We start from the raw sequence: 20,634 nt of genomic DNA on the forward strand, positions 1-20,634 counted from the left end.
GAGATCCTCTAGAACGCCCCTAAAAACCTTTGAAAATAAAACTAAACTAAACCCATTCCTGAAACCCTCCTGAGCTCTCCGAACCCCCCTGAAACCACCTGAAACATTACTGAAGCCCCTGGAGAGCCCTAAAACCACTTGAATTCCCCGTGGATTTTTTTCAAACATCATTAACTTTTATGCAACACTTCTGAAAACCTCCTGAAACCCTCTAAAGGTCCATGAAACCTTCCCGAAAGTTCAGGAAGGCACTAAAACGTCCCTTAAACCATCCTGAGACACTCCTGACCTCTTGAGATCCTTTGAAACGTCCCAGGAAATACATAATTCTTATGAGAGCTTCTTAATATCACGTTGATCCCCTGAACTTTTCAAACCAAAACCCCCTGAGCCCCTCTGAAACTTAGCTTAGCTTAGCTTAGACTGACTGCACGTATCTATGGTTGCTACTCCGTGATTGACCCGAACCAATGACAATTGCACAATGAAACAATTGAATAATTTACTGGGAGTGGTCATCATTTTCACTGTGCACGTTTCAGAGGCTCTCTTTAACGGTACAATAACGGCGCCAACCACGCCCTTGTAGTCAGGTTGGAAGAGGGAAGGAATGTTAATAGCAACCTTTGTTATGTAAAAGTTGGCGTTTACCGCACGTCTCCACCAAAGGCTGCAGGAAGGAGTGATTGTTAGTAGGGAAGGTATCGTTGGGTCTGGATTCACTTTGATAAGTGATATGACCTTTTAAAGTTGAAGCATGCCGTGCAGACTGCAGTGATGTTGTTCCCATCACGCGGAAAGCAAACAATCGACCACCCACGTAAGGTGATTGCTCAATATTTATTCATAAAAATACAGACAACAAATATACATAGACAGATACATAGAAAAACAGTATGTCGTTAGGAGATTGCACAAAAAAATTAAATTCAATAAAAAGAAGAAATAATTTGTAAGATGCCATCTCGAACAGTGACAAACCGGAACAAAAATCCAAATCGACAATCATACTGAAGAACTATACAAAGTCAATAAAAAATATTTGAAAAGAGGACATTATAAACATATGAATACAAACTATCACCTATGGTCTAAAATTGAATAACTGATATAGAATCCATAGAAAGAGAACAACAAGGAACAAACTCACCGGATAATCGCCTGCCATCAATCGAACTAAAAATACGAAAGGAGAAAATAAATCGGAGTACCGAAGGAAACGTGCGCGCGAATCCTGCCTCCAGCTGCCGAGCCTTCACTACACACACTGCACATTGGGCAAAATCAAGCCTAAAGGTGGAAAAAATTAATAACTTTCTTAATACAAGACACTATGCGACCATCAATGGCTTTTTCGAAAGCAAATTTTCTCAAGAATTGGTTGGTGGATGATTCATGTACGGGCAACTTCTCTGAAGCGAGTTATAGAGCCCGTTTTACCCCAGTTCCCCCTAAAATTTGTGAATTTATGTTATTTTACGGCACTTGTTATGATTTTAATGATTATTTCGCTGGGGTACCATCGCTCCACTCCCATTGAGTAAAGTTACATACAAAAAGTTATTAAAATGTTGGAATTTTAGGGTTTTGTGGGGTCAATTAGGCAATGGTATATTTTCAAGGTAGAAATTCATTTTTTATTTTTATTTATGATTTTTTACGTGACAATAACTAAATAAATGATCGAATACACATGGTTTACTCCTAAAGAAACCATTTTTGGCGAGTTTGATCTCAAATTATTGGTTATATTTAAGTTTTCCCGCATACAAATATGAGTAGTTCCCATCCTTATACCACCGATTCCAAACATTTCCAAACGATGAGCCATTGCTTATATACTCCAAAAATATCCTAAATGTTGTTTGCGCATAGCCCCATAGACGGGAGGTGACGGCAGCATATGGTTTTAAAGCTTAGTTTACCCAAACTCCCCTATAAACTTATTTTTTATTGTTTTTAAATTAAAACTACTTTAACTTGAAACTTCTATGCATGATTTGAGTTAATATTGACGAAGAGCTAACCAGTAATATCTCTACATCCTATGAAATTTGGAAATTTAGGGTACAATGGAGTTAAATGAAAAAAAAAACATTCAAAAAGCTTGAATGACCATATAAGTTGACAAATAGCTTGTTTGGCAAATAATTTCTATACGAATGATTCTTGTACTTACGACATTGCTTCAGCCTAAAGTAAAGCCTGTTTCACCCCAATTTCCCTTAAAATATAATCAAATTGTTCCATTGCAGTTAATATAATATGTATATCATTCATATTATGACATTCTGATTCCAATGAGTATACATAAAAGATGTTATAAATATGACGTTTGGGGGATAATGGGGCAAAATATGCTGCTGCCTATTTCTCGGAATTTTGGTATTGAAGATGAAGAAATTTATAATCAATACGTGAAATAGTATTTAAAATCCATGTCGCACACTTCCATTATTGACCATTTCAAGCATTTCATGATGAAGAGCTGTCGCGTGAATTTGAGAATATCCAAACTGCTGCTTGCCGATAGACTTTATGGGGGTTGTAGTAACACATTGTAATAAAAAGTCTCCAAAATGCATTCGTTATATTTTTTTTAAACATCAAATAGGTATTTTTTTTATTTTGCTATACACTAATAATAATATGAAAGTCTTATTCCACTTAGCCAAGTACACTACCCGCCATAAGTGTATACTCAAAAAATGTATTGCAACAATATTGTATCGCATTTACTCACCTTGATATCTCCAGATGCTGTCTTCATCAATGTTATTCAGAATCCCAAAGGCAACAACTTTTCTGAAAGCGGCATTTTTGTAGGTGTTCTGGTTTTAGAGATATCGAGATAAGCTAGGGTGATTCAATATTATTGCAATACTTTTTGTGAGTCTCTATGACGGATAGTGTATGTCTTTTAGTAATAGATACTAGATTTCCTAAGCACATCTCTTTGCACATCTGATCATAATCTATGTCACCTTCATCTGGCGTTGCGTTCATTGAAGCATTTGTGTGGAGCTGTCAGGATAAAGTTTTCGGCTGTGCCACTGGGCGTTGCATGCTAGTCCGTTGTCTAGTGTCGTGCTTCCTTCAAAGAGCAAATAGCTCACTGGAAGTACTAAACGTGTCCGTGTCTTTAAAAAAAAAGCAGAATCTTCCCGTTTGTGCGGTAGTACAATTTCATCGTTTTTATAAAGACATTATATTAGATGAATTTTTCTCTGGGGATGATTTCCTTGCCAGATGTTCTCGAACAAATTTATGTCGTATATGCAGTATTTCGCCTGCTTGTTCGCTAACGAAGATCAGTGGTGGATATGGTCAATGCAAAAGAAAAGTTTAGTAATTAATCAAGTTCAAATGCACAAAAAAACAAAACTCTTCAGGTTAGATATAAATTCCTCAAGATGTTGGTATTGACTTGAGTTTTTTATTTGGCTAGATAATTTGCTGTACGTACTGTGCAAAATCGGACAAACTGTCCAAAAAGTCTTGCACCCTACATTACATACACTCAATTCTTTCTTTGCACGGGTTGTTTTTCGACATAACTCAATCATTTTTTAATCAATTTACATTAAAAATGACGGTCAGTACTATCCGTATACGAAAAATCAAGTCAATATGTTGATACACACATCAATTCTGAGGAAATGCTGTCGTTCATGTGACATTATGTCAAGGGAATTTCAATAATGCCAAACCCCGGACCGACAAAAAATCGAACTCAACACTCTGTGCACGGTTTTGCTGAATACTCGCGCGTTTAGCGCTTCGGCTATATGTGTTCTACCTGTGCATTATTCAGTCATTAATGAACTCGTATGGATATTATTTTTCAAACAAGTTATTTGTCAACTTATATGGTCATTCAAGCTTTTTGATTGTTTTTTTTTTTTCATTTAACCCCATTCTGCCGTGTGCAGCATAGTTGTCCCATGTTAATAGGGATTCCCATAGAACATGGGACAACTATGCTGCACACGGCAGCATTGTAACCCTAAATTTCCAAATTTCATAGGATGAAGTGATATTGCTGGTTAGCTCTTCATCAATATTAACTCATATCATGCATAGAAGCTTCAAGTTAAAGTTGTTTTAATTTAAAAACAATAAAAAATAAGTATATAGGAGAGTTTGGGTAAACTAAGCTTTAAAACTATATGCTGCCGTCACCTCCCGTCTATGAGGCTATGCGCAAACAACATTTAGGATATTTTTGGAGTATATAAGCAATGGCTCATCGTTTGGAAATGTTTGGAATCGGTGGTATAAGGATGGGAACTACTCATATTTGTATGCGGGAAAACTTAAATATAACCAATAATTTGAGATCAAACTCGCCAAAAATGGTTTCTTTAGGAGTAAACCATGTGTATTCGATCATTTATTTAGTTATTGTCACGTAAAAAATCATAAATAAAAATAAAAAATGAATTTCTACCTTGAAAATATACCATTGCCTAATTGACCCCACAACACCCTAAAATTCCAACATTTTAATAACTTTTTGTATGTAACGTTACTCAATGGGAGTGGGGCGATGGTATCCCAGCGAAATAATCATTAAAATCATAACAAGTGCCGTAAAATAACATAAATTCACAAATTTTAGGGGGAACTGGGGTAAAACGGGCTCTATAACTCGCTTCAGAGAAGTTGCCCGTACATGAATCATCCACCAACCAATTCTTGAGAAAATTTGCTTTCGAAAAAGCCATTGATGGTCACATAGTGTCTCGTACTAAGAAAGTTATTAATTTTTTCCACCTTTGGGCTTGATTTTGCCCAATGTGCACTGGCTGAAGCCGGGTCTTCTTCCTCTGCCATCAACTGAACCAAAAAGCGCAAAAAGCAAAACTAAAACCCCCTGAGCCCTCTGAAATCCATGAAACTACCTTAAAACCCCCTGAATTCCCATGAAGTGCCCACAAAAAAATATTAATTTCCCTGAAACGCCCCTGATTACCTAATCAAACCCTCTGGAAGTCGTAGAAATTTCCCTGAATGCCACTGAAACGCACTTAAACGACCCTTAAATTATATTGAAATACCTCTCCCCCCCTCTGAGGCTCCCTGCATCTTCCTGAGAACTCCTAGAATACTTAATTTCCCTTAACCCTTTCAGGACGGTTGGGTCATTTGCACCTCGCTGACGTGTTCCACAGCGGCGAGGTTGGTGAAAAAAGTCGTCCCGAAGGGGTTAGGCGCACCTGAAAACCTCCTGAAATCCTCTGAAAGTCCTTTAAACATTCCGAAAGCTCTTATATAATCCTGAAACATTCCTGACTTCATGAGACCCTCTGAAACGCTCCAGAAACCTTTTGAATAGCCCTCACAACCCCGTAACATCCCCGAGACCCCGGTGAACTCGCATTCCACGAAAAAAATCCTGGTTTCTCTGAAATTCATAAAACCCGTTGAAAACCCTCTGAATCTCCCGAGTCCTCCTCAAAACATTTACCAATTTACCTGAAACAAATAGTCGGCTTGTCACTGAAGTGGTTAACCGTTTGGGATAGGGTGTCCATCTCGACGGTACCAGTAACAGTTTCCCCCAGGTGCTCCCCTTCGAGTCTTGGAGTAGCACCTTGTCCATCTACGTCGAGTACAGCCAACCTAGTCGTTGGTCTTCTGAAGCTTCCCTGGCGAGTTTGTACATGTGCTTGGCGAATTCGACCATCTGCTCCTTCGAAGATCTGCCTCGTATCCACTCACATCGCAGAGCTCCGTCTAGACAAGGACAAGGTCGCCGACCTGCATGGGTCTAGTTTCGTTGAATATTTTCGGCTGTCTTCTTATGACCGGTAGATACTCGACAGAAAGCGTTGCCATAACTTGTCCAGCTGACTCTGTATTGCTCCCCACGTGTCAGTGATTGGGAGTCAATGCTTCCGACTCCTCAGAGTCTAACGGCAAGTTTGTCAGAGGCCTCGAATTTACAATGCTCTCTGCTTCAACAAACATCGTTTGCAATCCCTCATCGATAAACATCCCCTCTGCATAGGCATCCTTCATTGCCGCCTTCACAGACTGTACCAACCTCTCCCAAGCACCTCCCATATGTGGAGCTCCAGGAGGAATGAAACTCCACTTTGTGTTTGAGTTGGTGAACGTCGTTGCCAATTCCGTGTCGATCTGCTCTCGCAATATGCGTTCCGCCCCCTGGAAGTTTGTTCCGTTATCGCTGAAGATTTCTATCGGTGATCCTCGGCGACCGATGAAGCGTCGTACACAAGGAACCTCCTGAAACGCACCTGGAAACCCCCTCTGAAAGTTCTTGAGACACCCCTGGAAGCCACTGAAACGCTCTGAAATGAGATCATCCTGACTCGTACCGTACCGTACCGATCAGACTAAGGCCGGGGTGGCCTCTGCTGTACCTAGTAGCCGTCTCCATTCCACTCGTTCCATGGCTGTTTGTCTCCAGTTCCGCACTCTGCGTAGGATCCGCAGATCGTCCTCCACTAGATCGACCCACCTAGCTCGCTGCGCTCCACGTCTTCTTGTACCGGTCGGATGACTCTCGAGAACCATTTTAGTCGGGTTGCTATCCGACATCCTGATGACGTGACCCGCCCACCGTAGCCTCCTGATTTTCGCGGTGGACGATGGTTGGTTCTCTCAGCAGCTGCTGCAGCTCGTGGTTCATTCGCCTTCTCCAAGTCCCGTCTTCCATCTGCACTCCGCCGTAGATGGTACGCAACACCTTCCGTTCGAAAACTCCAAGAGCGCGTTGGTCCACTGCATGTAGGGTCCATGTTTCGTGCCCATAGAGGACGACCGGTCTAATCAGCGTTTTATAGATAGTTAACTTCGTGTTACGGCGAACTTTATTCGATCGTAGAGTTCTGCGCAGTCCAAAGTAAGCACGATTTCCTGCCACAATGCGCCTCTGAATTTCTCTGCTGGTGTCGTTGTCGGCGGTCATCAGTGAGCCCAAGTACACGAATTTATCAACCACTTCGATTTCATCACCGTCGATATAAATTCTGGGTGGCGGGCGCGCTGATTCCTCCCTGGAGCCCTTTGTCATCATGTACTTTGTCTTCGACACATTAATGACTTTTCCAATTCGCCTGGCTTCACTATTTAGTAGGATGTACGTTTCCGTCATCCTCTCAAATTTACGAGCTATAATATCAATATCATCAGCGAAACCAAGCAGCTGAACGAACTTCGTGAAAATCTTTCCACTCGTGTTTATCCCCGCTCTCCTTATTACACCCTCTAAAGCAATGTTGAACAGCGAGCACGAAAGACCATCACTTTGCCGTAACCCTCTGCGAGATTCGAAGGGACTCGAGAGTGTCCCTGATACTCGAACTACGCACATCACTCGATCCATCGTCGCCTTGATCAATCGTATCAATTTATCCGGGAATCCGTATTCGTGCATAATCTGCCATAGCTGTTCTCGATCGATTATATCATACGCCGATTTGAAATCGATGAACAAGTGATGTGTGGGCACGTTGTATTCGCGGCATTTCTGCAACACCTGGCGGATGGCGAATATCTGGTCCGTTGGACTCCATCCTGGGCCCGGTATTATGGAACGCGGCGTATTGAGGCTCAAACTTCCATCAGGCGTAGAGCTGGTCGGCTTTGCAGATGATATTACCCTCGTGGTTTACGACTAGTCGATAGAGGAAGTGCAACTGACATCAATGCACGCAATTGGCATAGTGAAGGATTGGATGAGGTCGAGACAGTTGGCACTCGCGCACCATAAAACGGAGGTGGTAGTGGTAAACAACCGCAAGTCTGAACAACAGGCAGACAGTGGTCACCACAGGCAGGTGCACGATCAACTAAGCGTTTACTAAAGACAATAAGCTGAAATTCGGAAGTCACGTGGAATATGCCTGTAGGCTAAGCAGAGGATGAAGAGTGCTTCGAGCGACGTGGCATAAGGGGAGCGAGGCGGATCGCCAGAACATCGTCTATGCTGAAGTGGTAGAGGGAATGGGATTCCTCCAGCAAGGGTAGATGGTCACACAGACTCATACCGAGCGTGTCTTTACTAAACTGACGAGCAGGCCCCATGGAGGGGTGAACTTTCATTTGACACAATTTCTGTCAGACCGTGGGTTGTTAGGGTGGTATCTGCACATATTCGGACACACAGGCTCCCTCGCAGATTGCGATGAGACCGCGAAGCATGTGCTCCTTGAATGCACACGCTTCGTGGAGCAAAGGTCGATTATACATGAGATATGCGGTAGAGATATCTCACCGGACAACATTGTTGAAAGGATATGTACGGGGACGGACAAGTGGGATTCCGTTACTGCCACGGTCTCCCCAGTCGTACTTGAACTACACTGCCGTGAATCGCATATCTGTCCCATTTGCATAGGAAATCCAGCAAAGATGGGACTGATATGCGATTCATGGCAGTACAGAGAAAATGGCGGGTCGACCAACAGCAAGTTGAGTTGGCCCCCCTTCCCATCCGGAAGCTTGATTTCAACGGGTAGTCTACAGTACTATCCAGGATCCAAGCTTTCAGAGGAATAACTTATGGCGGTAGCTGGTGGAACGCTTACCAGGGAGAGTACTGATATACGCACCCCTGCTCGAAGTCATCCCTTACGGGCGTACCGCGAAGGTAAGGAAAGGAGAGATCGAGTTTTTAGTGGGTCGATCCCCACATAACCCGAGGGTATCTGATCAGCTGATTTTCTCATTCTATAAAAAGCTCATCTGTAGTTCTATTCTTGGCCGGCAATTACACGACTGACTCGCAAAAGAGATGGTTTGCTAAGTCTTAGGACTTCTGTCCCTGCTGCTCCAATGTGTATTGTATAGCGTGTGGCAGTCACGAAGATGCTATATGCTCATGGCCAAGACGAGAAGTTTGATGGCTCCTACAGAGCAATCTCCAGAGATGTTGCAGGGGATCATAGGGGGCCTTTGTCCGCGTCATGATCCTAGTCCTTGGCCTCCTTTCGTAGGACAGCCGGGGACTGGGGCTGGCGATGAGGAGAGGGTCACCGATGTGGAACTTGCGGGAATAGCTAAGTCCCTTAGCGTAGGTAAGGCCCCAGGTCCGGACGGAGTTCCGAACCTGGCCTTAAAAGTAGCTATTGCAGAGGCTCCCGAGATGTTTAGGTCTGCTATGCAGAAATGCCTGGACGAGGGAGTTTTCCCAGAAGCTTGGAAGAGGCCTGGTACTATTGCCAAAGGCGGGGAAACCACCCGGAGACCCATCGGCATATAGACCAATATGCTTGATTGACACGGCGGGGAAGGTGCTCGAAAAGATCATCCCCAATAGAATGTTGAGATTCACCGAGGGCGAAAATGGTCTTTCGAGCAACCAGTACGGCTTCCGGAAGGGGAGGTCCACCGTAGACGCTATCTTGTCGGTTACAAAAACCGCCGAGAAAGCACTCGAGCCTAAGAGGAGGGGAATTCGCTTTTGCGCGGTAGTGATTCTGGATGTAAGGAATGCATTTAATAGCTGGCGCTGGTCTGCTATTGCCGATGCGCTTTTGCGTCTGGGGATACCGGAGTACCTGTACAAGATTCTCGGAAGTTACTTTCAGAATCGTGCACTAGTCTACGACACGGAGGTGGGTTGGAAGTGCTTTCACATAACCTCTGGAGTCCCGCAAGGTTCCATCCTGGGGCCGGTGTTATGGAATGTCATGTACGACGAGGTGTTGAGGTTAGAGTACCCAGTGGGAGTGGTGATTGTCGGATTTGCCGACGACATTACGCTCGAAGTCTACGGTGAAACGATCGAGGAGGTAAAGTTGACTACCAACCACTCGATCAAGGTTGTGGAGGCGTGGATGCGGTCCAGGAAACTGGAGCTGGCTCACCACAAGACAGAGGTGACGGTTGTTAATAACCTGAAGTCGGAGCAGCAGACGGAGATCAGTGTAGGAGAGTGCACTATCCTGTCAAAGCGCTCCGTCAAACTCTTGGGCGTGATGATCGACGATAAGCTTACTTTCGGTGGCCACGTCGATTATGCCTGTAATAGCTCTGTGGTGTACGCCAGTAAGTGCAAGCTTCTGGCTAGTGTTGCTACGTCCATACTTAGGTATGGCGGCCCGGCGTGGGGACCGTGCTAAGTACTAAATGCTACCGACGGAAGCTGGAAAGTACTTACAGGCTTATGTGCCTGAGGGTTGCGAGTGCATACCGTACCGTGTCACACGACGCTCTCTGCGTCATTACTGGTATGGTGCCTATCAGCATTCTTATCAGTGAGGACATGGAGTGCTTCGAAATGTGCGGCACAAGAGGCGTACGCAGGACTGCCAGGATGGCCTCTATGGTCAAATGGCAGCGCGCGTGGGACAGTTCTACCAAAGGAAGGTGGACCCATAGGTTGATACCGAGGGTAGATAGTTGGATTAATAGGCGCCATCCGACAGTATCTACACCGTTTCGGGCATACGGATTCTTCCGAATGCCCAGTGCGCAATGGTTTAGAGGAAACGGCGGAAAACGTTTTGTTCGTGTGCCCGCGTTTTCGCACAATGCGTGACCGCATGCTTGCCACATGCGGGGAGGACACAAACCCGGACAACTTGGTCCAGAGGATGTGTAGGGATGAGTTTGGCTGGAACGCCGTTTCAACGGCTATTACCCACATCGTCTGGGAGCTACAGAGGAGGTGGCGCGTGGACTCGGAGAATGGCTAGTCCAGATGCAGTACAAGAGGTGGTCCAGGGGTTCGGAGTCGGCTTCGTAGGTCATACCGGTGCCCTGCGGTCGAGATCGACCCTTACAGCGATTAAGTGGCCGCGGAGAGGAAGTCTCGGTACCCGAGTAGAGGAAAAGAGCTCAATAATAGCATATTTTGATATGGAGATCAAAAAGTGATATGGGTTTGATTGACATAAGAGATAAAAGATCTAAAAATAAAATCAAAAATTTACTCCTGGAACATCATCATCAAATCATATTTAGATTTTGTAAGATCTAACCAATGGCAGCGAGCTATTCGTATGATCTTGAAATATCAAATTTTGATATTGTTCAGATGTTCCAGGAACATTTTTCAGATATTTTTTTCAGATCTTTTATCTCTTATATCAATCAGACCTATAACATGTTTTGATCGTCAGTATTTTACCTCTACCCGGGTAGCGGTGCTGTCGTGGCGTCGGTCTACTGGGTTGGATCCGAGCCCGCGGTTGGAAAGGGGTCCCCGGCAAGGGTCGGGGCAGGTGGAGACCCTGCTGTCAGCAACCTTCTGGTGCAGCTAATTGGGCCTGAAGGGTAGTGATACCCTTCCTTTGCGGGCAGGTCAGATCGGGTTGCACGTGGGCATCAGTTCTTGATGTCTGCAAAGCAGTTGGGCGCGGGCGGGGTTCACCTTGCCCGCCTTCTGAGGACAAAGGGAGTGGCGAGCACCACTCGGGAAACTGACTAAGCGCCAGCATGTTACCGTGATGGACTCTCCAGAGCGAGTCATCGATGTTCGTTGCTGCTAGGCTACGCAGCTAACCTTGAGGGTGCGATGTGCACTAGCACCTCTCTGAAGCAATACCTTCTTGGTGGTTCCGGAGAGACGTAGGGTTTGGCGACCATAGGAATGGTTTAGTGGGTACGAGGAGAGAGTAGTCCTGGCTTTTACTTTTGTTGTAGAAGACGGCCTCAGACCTACACTACCATAACCTTCTGTTAGGGTGTCTGTTGAGCAGATTATCCCCCTATGGTTTAGAAGGAAAAAAAATATGCTCATGGAAGACAAAGACTGGAAATTCGAAAAGATCCTGGATCTCAGTGGAGGCTACTAGAGAGTTTCATAGACGTGTTAGAAGTATGGAGGAGGGATTAAGGTGTTTTTTTTTCTCTGGGAGTTTAAGATGCATTTCTGGGATACTCCAGAGGGTATCAGAGAGTTCCGGGAGCGTTACTTGGGTGTGTTAGGGCGCTTCATGGTCTTCCCTGGCTTTCGGGGTATTTGAAGTTTGTTTTAGAGGGTTTCAAGTCCTCTTATGATCGTTTCAAAAGGTTTGAGAGGCGTTTCAGAGGGATTCAAATAGCTCCAGAACCGTACTTGAAACCCCCCAAAAACTCTCCTGAATTTTCTTGAAACTCTCTGAGACCTCATGAAACTTTTTGATATCCCTTGAGTTGTCATTGAAAACCATCCAAGAGTACCTGCAAACCCTTGAAATGCCCCCCTTGGCAAAAAAGAAACTCTGGATTTTCCTATGGCCCCCTGTAATGCCTCCCTGAACCCTACCTGAATACCCCCTGAAAAACATCTAAAACCCCTGAATCCCTCCTATATCCCCTGAAAACCACCTGAACTCCATAGATCTAAAACCGTCTGAAACGCCCTCTTGAAAACTCACTGTTTCCTGAGAATGTCTCAAAAGGTGTCTTGACAACGCTCTCAATATGGAGGCCTCCTGAATCTCGTTGAAACGTATCTGATTACGTCCTGAAATCCTCAGGCATCTCCTGAAGTACCCCTTAGAGCTTCAAATTGTTCTAAAACGCCCCTCAGACCAACCTGAAACACTCCTGAATTCCCTGAGACCTCTCAGCATCCATAAGTTGCCTTAAAATCCTCTGAATTGCTCTAAGACCCCTTGAAACGCCCTTAAAACCATCTAAAACCCTCTGAAAATACGCAGAAAACTCCCAGAATACAAGAATTTGTTCTCATAACTTTCAAGATAAGCGAGGATATTCTAGAGATTTTTGTTTGCAATGCCATCTGAATTTATTTCGGTTTCAACTATGTGCCAATCTTCACAGAAACCAGATTTCCCCAACTGAAGCAGAGTTCTATAAACAGAGTCAATTAAGATATTCCAGCAAGACGTTCATTTAAGTTGATGCTCTTATGCGACCGTAAACCGAAAAAGGCAATCTCATGTCAAATGCCTACACCCAACAAAAGCCGACATTCTCGTTGCCACCAGATTAAATTGTTGACTTCCGAGAACGGTCAAGTGAGAAGAGATGACAATGCCGACCCTTATTATAACTAGAACAGCCGACGTGCGCCGCCCTAGAAGGTGAGCAGATAGCAATAATAGGTTATTACCGGGCGCGTTACCAAAAGATCAAACGCATTCTCTCTGGGGTTCGGCCTCGGAACACTTCAATGAAAGGCTCAAGATAGGGCAGTAAAATAAAACTTTTCTCCCTCGAGAAATCTCCGTAGGCTGTTGCTGAAGTTGCTGCTGCAACCAAGATCCGAATGACATCGACAGCCTCCCGCGCACTTCTAAGTTTGGCATCGGCCGGATTCTTTTTCAGTCCATTCCTCCCCGCTTCCAGCTGATAAAAATGGAAATAAAACCCCATTACGGGCAGCAAGCGGGGCAACTGTAGCTGTTCGTTATCTCCCGTGTTTCCCGTTCGGCGACCACCACACCGAACGAATCGAATGGAGTGGGAGCAAAACTTTTTTAATCTCGAAACAGGAGGCGACCGTCGTCGTCGTCGTCGTCCTCGTCGTCGTCCTCGTCGTCGTGAATGCGCATCTAGCGATGTCGTTTTCGTTCGCGTATCGCATCTTCTCTGAGGTGGCGCTCGGAAGAGGACAAAAGAGCCACGTTGAAGCTTACCTTTTTCGATAACAGTTTTTTGAACCTTCTCCGCCGGCCGCCGATGACCGCCGCGAGCTCGGGCCACGCCGACAGGCAATTCACTATGGGCAAATGGTGAGGAATGCTTGGAGAAAATCTACTAGGAAATAATGTTTCCTTCTGCAGTGAATGGAGTAAGTGACATTAGATGAATTTTCTTCACACAAATCGAACTACCTATATCCAACAAGCTGCTGGTAAGCAAGACTCAAACTCTGCCTATCATCAAACAGAACATTCTAAAAATGCACGTGGTGCAGGCAGGTGATGACTTCTAAGTTGATCAAACCTGTAATATTCCAATTTTTCATGAAATGATTCTGAATCCCATCTGTTTTGCTTTCAATAATCATAGAGCTAACTGGAAAAACGCAAAAAAAATGCATAAAGTTAAAAATTGAGAAAGATGTCCCTTTTGAGTCTTACTAGTCCAACAGATATTCATGTTGCTCAGGTATTTGAAAATGTTATTTATAACGGCAAAAATTGTAAAAAAATATAAAAAAAATCATTCAGGAATAACTTTTTAGTAGATATAAAATGTATTCTGTTGCATCGACATTGCAATATTGATAAAATTCAAAGGTTACTCATATTCCTCATGCTTCCATCAGTTCTGGTCCACTGTTCTCAGAGGACTCAGGTTCAACCCGTCTCCTCAAACCCAAGAGACCGACTGGTGGTGGTGGTGGACCAGGCAAAAGGAGGCAAGCCCCCGATTGCAGGTCCAAGAAACTTAATTAGGAACCGACTCGATAACCTCGTTTTTTTTTCAACTTTTTTACTCTCGGTCTCCGCTGCTGGTTTTGTTGTCTTGCTGCTGCTGTCGCTGCTACTTTGCAGTCCGATGCCGCATTTTTTATTCATCTGTTAATATAGCTATAACGAGACTTTGGGGACCAGCCAGCAGCAGGCCGGCGGGAGAGAAACAGATGAAACAGTAGAAAAAGTAACAAGATGGGAGCAAAAGGTAGCGAAACAGTTGAACTCAATTAGCTGGGAGTGACATTTCAATTTTTTGGTTGGGGAGGGCGTGAGGCGGAAGGGTTGGATATGGTTGGGGCGAAATGCGTAGGTGAATAGTTGGGGGGAAATTTAATTGGAGTATGAAAGGATCAAATATGTAAAATATAGCTGCAAAATAAATTCTCAACTAATATGTAACACCCAACATAGTTAAGCGAAATTATAATCTAAAGCATACATATTTTAGTGAAATTTTTCAGCATATTGTTATTACTTTAAGCATACAAACATATTTATATTAATCATGAATTTCAAACAATGTATATTTAAAGCCAATCGTAATAACATTGTTTCTCTTTCTTTTATTACAGGTATGTATTCGAACAGCTACTTCCACTCAAAAAGGGCAAATGAAATATCAGAGCTATATCGCTTATCTATATTTTTCTCGCACTTTGCTTAAACCATCATATTGAAGGTAAGAATTTTCAATTTAAAACAAATGTTGGCCATACTGTTTTGTCAATATTTCTATTTTTGTTTAGGCTAACCAAGCCAAGTGGAAATTACAATGTTTGATTGATTTGACATTTATGCACACAATAGAAACACGTGTTTGATGAACAAATTGAGATTTAAATTATGAAAAGAAATACACGTGCTCCGGTGGGAATCGAACCCACGACTCCCAATTCGCTAGACAGGCGCTTCATTCCTCCAACCTACGGAGCCACTTGACCATCTCCGTTTTCTGAAGACACAGAACTGAACTCGATTCCACTAATGTACAACATTTGTTCTTTTTCACAATCTAAATCTCCTTCTGATGGAATTAGACTAAATCTCCTTCGGATGGAATTAGATGAACATCATGCAATGTGCATGAATGTCAGAGCGGGAGAGGAATATTTTCCACGGTCAAGTGACTCCGTAGCTTCGACAAAAGAAGCGCCCGTCTAACGAATTGGGAGTCGTGAGTTCGATTCCCATTGGATCACGTGGATTTCTTTTTATAATTCATATCTCAATTTGTTTACAAAATACTTGTTGTGTGCATGAATGCCAAAGCAATCAAACGTCATATTGTTTTGTTTAAGCATCTTTCGAGCACCTGTCAAACCGGCTTGATAACTTTTCATGAACTTATTCACTTTAGGTGACAATTAATGGAAGTTGATCTAACTTTGTGGACGGCGTTCAGAATGGTAATCACTACTGCTACATAGGGTATCGGGATGCTTCGTTGGCATAGTCCCCTCGTTCGACCTATCTCAACGTAAACCAAAAACTCAAACAAACACGCATAACTAAATATCGGAAAAGCTATGCGCCAAACAACTGTAACATTTCGTTTCAATTTTAGCACTTTGGAGCATTAAAATTGAATGAAAATGTCACTTTATTTAACTTATGTAGACGCCATGATTCTTCGGCTTAGTGGGTAGTCTATACACATGATCATAAATGGCATGATTCTGGAACATTTCGAATTTACTTTTCAATAACTGAACATTTGATGCGACGAATAAAGACGCTATTTTGAACTTGTGTATTTGTTTTCAACGAATAATAACTATTTTACAAATTGAATGTGGGCCGAATATTGAGGACATTTTTTCACTATGTACCCAAATCTTGGCCCATCAGTAAAATGACGTCAAAAACAACGATAAAAAGACGTCAACAACATTTCTTGCGTAAGAACCAGAAAGAACGAACAGGAAGAAAGTTTTTGTGTGCGGTGACTGTAAAAATATAACACAATAAAAGGGTTGCGTTGTTTTCGTTACTAAATTAAGAAAGAACTTTAGTTTAAGTGATTTATTTTTAGTTTTTTGAAAATTTGGCTCCGAAAATGTAATTTAAAAGTAAGTTGGTGAACAAACAGCAGAAATATTTAAAAATGAGATAATTAGTGGTTCTAGTGCGTAGAAAGCAATAGGCCAACGTTGTATCCCCTAATAGGCCAATTTATGTACCATAGACTAACGTTGCATACCATCGCATCGAATCTTTCCAACTTCTTTAAGTAAATTCTTGAATATTTACGTTTGTTTACTGCCAAATGGTGAAACATGCATTGCCTAGAGTGTGTAATATACTCAACATATTATTTCTAGTGCTATTAATTCATGAGATATGGTCAAAATTGTCAAGGCGGCTTGCAAATTAGGCCAAGGAATGGTACATATCTATATATATAAAAATGAATTTCTGTCTGTCTGTCTGTCTGACCGCTATGGTTTCGGAAACTACTGGACCGATCGGTGTGAAATTTTGTATGTGGATGCTTTTGGGACCGGGGAAGGATCATAGTTTGGTGTGAGACCTCTCCAGTCTTTGGAACGGGGGGCTCCCATACGGATGAAGTTGCGGTGGACTTCTCTAGGGAGCTGTATGACAAAAAATACAGTAGGCAGGCAGTACTACGTTTGCCGGGACAGCTAGTGTCATATATTTTCAATTTTGCTAAAACCCAACCCTTTGATTTTGTTTCTGTTGAAAGCTTACAGCTTCAACTTTTTTTTATCTCTGATCGATTTTAAAACAAACAAACTCAAACAAGTTTTAGAGTTTCAATATCAAAAATAGATTACGTACCAGTCCCGATAGAAAAAAAAACTATACATATTTTTTCATCCATTTTTTTCTTTTTCGAATTCGCTGTATGCTCTCTTAGTTACAGCGAATTAAAAAAGAAAAAAAAATGGATTTTGATTTAAGTTATTCGAGACGGTCTGGAAATTCACATTTATCTGAGAAATAATCGACCATTTTTTTTGATAAAACTGTAAAACAGTAACAAAATCTCGAATAACATTTTACGATGTCTTACAAATTATTTGTTTGTTTTATTCACTGTATCTGAAATATGGTTAATTGCAAGGAAAAAAAGGGGGAATTGATTATCCGGAGTTATTGCTGTGTGCGTTCAAGATGCAAATGGTGTCCAAATGCGCTTCAAACGCGGTAACACATGTTACCAAAGGCAACGTAGCAACCACAGCCAATATCACCGCCATCCTAGGATTCGAAAGCTCTCACTGACATCGGGTTACTTGTTAGAAAATCTTAACGCATTTGGTGCTCCCGCATTTGATATTTGCATTTTGAATGCACACAGCACAGCACAGGTTCTGAAGTTTCGTTAACATATATCTGTGGATTGGAATATTGTATAAAGCTGAAGTTTGACATTTTTTCAAGCCAACTTTGAAAGTAACCCAGTCAAAGTTCCAGTGGTGTACTCCATTCCGTTTGTCAGATATATGTATGTTTGAGAAGCCTCAGAACCTGACTCTTGATAATCGATTTTTTCATTGAAGTTTGTACGTAGAAACTATTTTTGATATCAAATCTTTCACAAATTGTTTTGTTTTGCTTGTTTTCGAGAGAATTGATAAAAAAATAATAAAAAATCAAGAAAAACTAGTTGTAAGCATATGATCATTAATTTATTTATTAATTTGCTTTAACCCATCTGACAGTAGTCTACATGCAAGTCTAATATAACTAAATTTGGGGCTAGAAAAAAAATAAAAAGATCGCAGGGTAAGATTTTCAAAAAATTGAAATTAAATGATATCTAACATGGATCCGCGATGAGCATTACTCTATGTTTTTATTTTTAAATTCCTTCAAATACCCTCAAACATCTTCGAAGACATCATTTCAAACCAATAATTTGAAAAAGCATCTAAAGGCAAATTTCTCGCAGTGGAACACAATATATTTTGTACTGATAGTATACAATGATGATCGCTTTGATGCTTACCAAATATTTTTTCGGGAAAAGCTTTTCGTATCTGCAAAAATCGAATTTGGATGCTTTTAGCCAAACAAAAAAAAATACTCCTGCTGGCAACTGCGAACGTGCTCCATATTCGTAATTCAAAATCGGTTGCCAGTCAGCAAGAATAAAGGTACCTCTTTTCCTGGAGTAAAATGTTTTCCAACCCATTTTTAAGCGAAATTAAAAAAAAACTGGAGAACTGATAAAACAAAAAAAAAATTACCTTGATCCTTCCTCTTATTGTGTATGAAATCCGGTTTTGCGGCGGACCTGGTGTGATGGTTAAGGCACGTGACTATCACGACGAGGACCTGGGATCAAATCCCACTCCCAACAAACTCGAAAAATGTGAGTTCTTCCTTAGGAAGGTAAATAAAGCATGGGTCACAAGATCAACAAGCCTAGGGCTAAACATCTCGTTAATAGAAATAAAAATTAAAAAAAATAAAATAAAAAAAACGTTTTGGTAAATAATTAAGGGAAAAATTAAGCCCAGCCCATAACTGAAGAAATCTCTGAAGGAATCCGCGTAGAAATTTCAGATTGGATTACTGAATCTGAATATGCCAATATCTGAATGCACGATGAAATCTATAATAAAATTACTGAAGAATTCTACAGAAGAATTCTTGAAAAAAAAAATGCTTAGAGGAATAATTGAAGGAGTCCAAGTTAAATTCCTGAAAAAAATAATGCAGGATTTTTGTATTTATGGAGACATATATAAAGGAACTCTTGGAGTGGAATTCCTAACCGCATTTTTTAAGATTCTTGTAGAATAATTCATGACGGTTTTTGAAAGGTGTTCGGAGAAGGAATTCTGCAGGCATCCCTGAAGAAATAAATAGATAAACATCTGTGAGGATTCCTGGAAAAACCTCCTGAGAATTTTTAAAAGAAATTCCTGACGAATTTCTTAAAAAGCATTTCTGGAGCAAATTTTTGAATAAATTGCTAAAAAAAAGTCTTAGAAAATATATGAAGGAATATCCGAAAGAACTCCTGAAGGAATCTTTGTATGCATTTCTGGATGAAATCCTTTCTTGAGCCACTTGGAATATGGAAAAAATCCTTTTGACTTTTTGGTATCAGCATTTCAAAAAGACGTAACTGTTTTTGCAACGAATGCCTTCTCACAAAGCTTTGGGTCGAATCTTATCCATCCCGAGCAATCCACTAGCACAAATAAAAAAAATCTTCCTCTTTCATTAAACAATGGACTTTTCAATGTAAAATCAGTAGCAACTCATTTAGAAATCTCTGGAGGAGTTCGTTAAGGAATATACCTGATTGAATCCCAAGTGGCATTTCTGAAGACACCACTGAAGGAAATTCTGAAAGATTGCTTGGTTTTTCTCTGAAAAAAAATCTGAAAGAACTCCGGCACAAATATTAGAAGGAATTTCAGAAGGATTTTCTAAATAAATCTTAAGGAGATTTAAAAAAAAAACCCTTGAAAACTTTTCTGAAAGAATTCCCATTAGGCCAATTAAAAAGGAATTCACGCAATGTTTTTAAGAGAATCTTCAGGAGCAATCCATAGATATTTTGCATAGAAATCCCAGAAAGATTAAGGCAGCTTCGATTTTTCAGCTTTTAACTCTTGTCAAAATTGTGAATTTCTAAAGTAATTATTGGGGAAAATAATAAAGGAATCAGTGGAAGATTTTTTCCAGATAGTGCCCGGAGATATTTCTGAAAGAATTCATAGAGAAATTTCTTAGAAATTACAAGGAATGTTTTCTTCATTCAATAAGTTTTGGGAGGAATGTCTAAATGCAAGAAAACTCTGGAGAAATTGTCTAAGAAATCCGTGGAAGACTGTCTGAAAGGAAACCCTGGAGAAATCCAGCAACTTGGGAAGCAATCCATCAAAGATTTTCCAAAGGAGGTTTTGGCAAAATTTCTAGAGGATTTTCCAACGGAATGCCTAGAAGGTTTAATGAAAGAATCCTTGAAGAGTTCTTAAGGAATGTGTGGAGGAACTTTTTTGATACAAAATTATTAGGAAATCTGAAGAAGATTTGAAAAAGTAATTTCTGAAGTAATTTCAAGAACAATTTCTAAAGAACCACTTTAGGAGTATCTTGAACAATCCCTACACAGCTAAAAATTTTCATGTAACTTTACACTTTACATCATGCACATAACGGGAATGCTCATTTTCGCTTGAATTTACACGTGCTTTAATTATTACAAGCTCAGTTTGTCGGTTGATGTAAATTTCATGCATCGCGCAATTGCAAACGACTCGACTTCCAATAAGAATATACATCCAATTAGCCAACACTC

General features: G+C 41.5%; 1 protein-coding gene across 3 annotated transcripts in view; it reads left to right on the forward strand.

Moving 5' to 3' along the window:
• Positions 1-20,634, forward strand: part of LOC134285461 (sterile alpha motif domain-containing protein 5-like) — a 445,200-nt gene that overhangs the window by 238,131 nt on the left and 186,435 nt on the right. The window contains exon 3 of one of the 3 annotated variants that reach the window (XM_062846214.1): positions 14,921-15,040. The exons of the other annotated variants lie outside the window; for them this stretch is intronic. Coding sequence (XP_062702198.1) covers positions 14,921-15,025 — 105 coding nt within the window. The 3' untranslated portion in view covers positions 15,026-15,040. Of the gene's footprint in view, positions 1-14,920; positions 15,041-20,634 lie in introns of those variants that run through there. 3 annotated transcript variants of the gene reach the window in all.

The sequence above is a fragment of the Aedes albopictus genome, chromosome 1 (genome assembly GCF_035046485.1).
Source record: "Aedes albopictus strain Foshan chromosome 1, AalbF5, whole genome shotgun sequence".
In the NCBI taxonomy this organism is placed as follows: domain Eukaryota; kingdom Metazoa; phylum Arthropoda; class Insecta; order Diptera; family Culicidae; genus Aedes; species Aedes albopictus.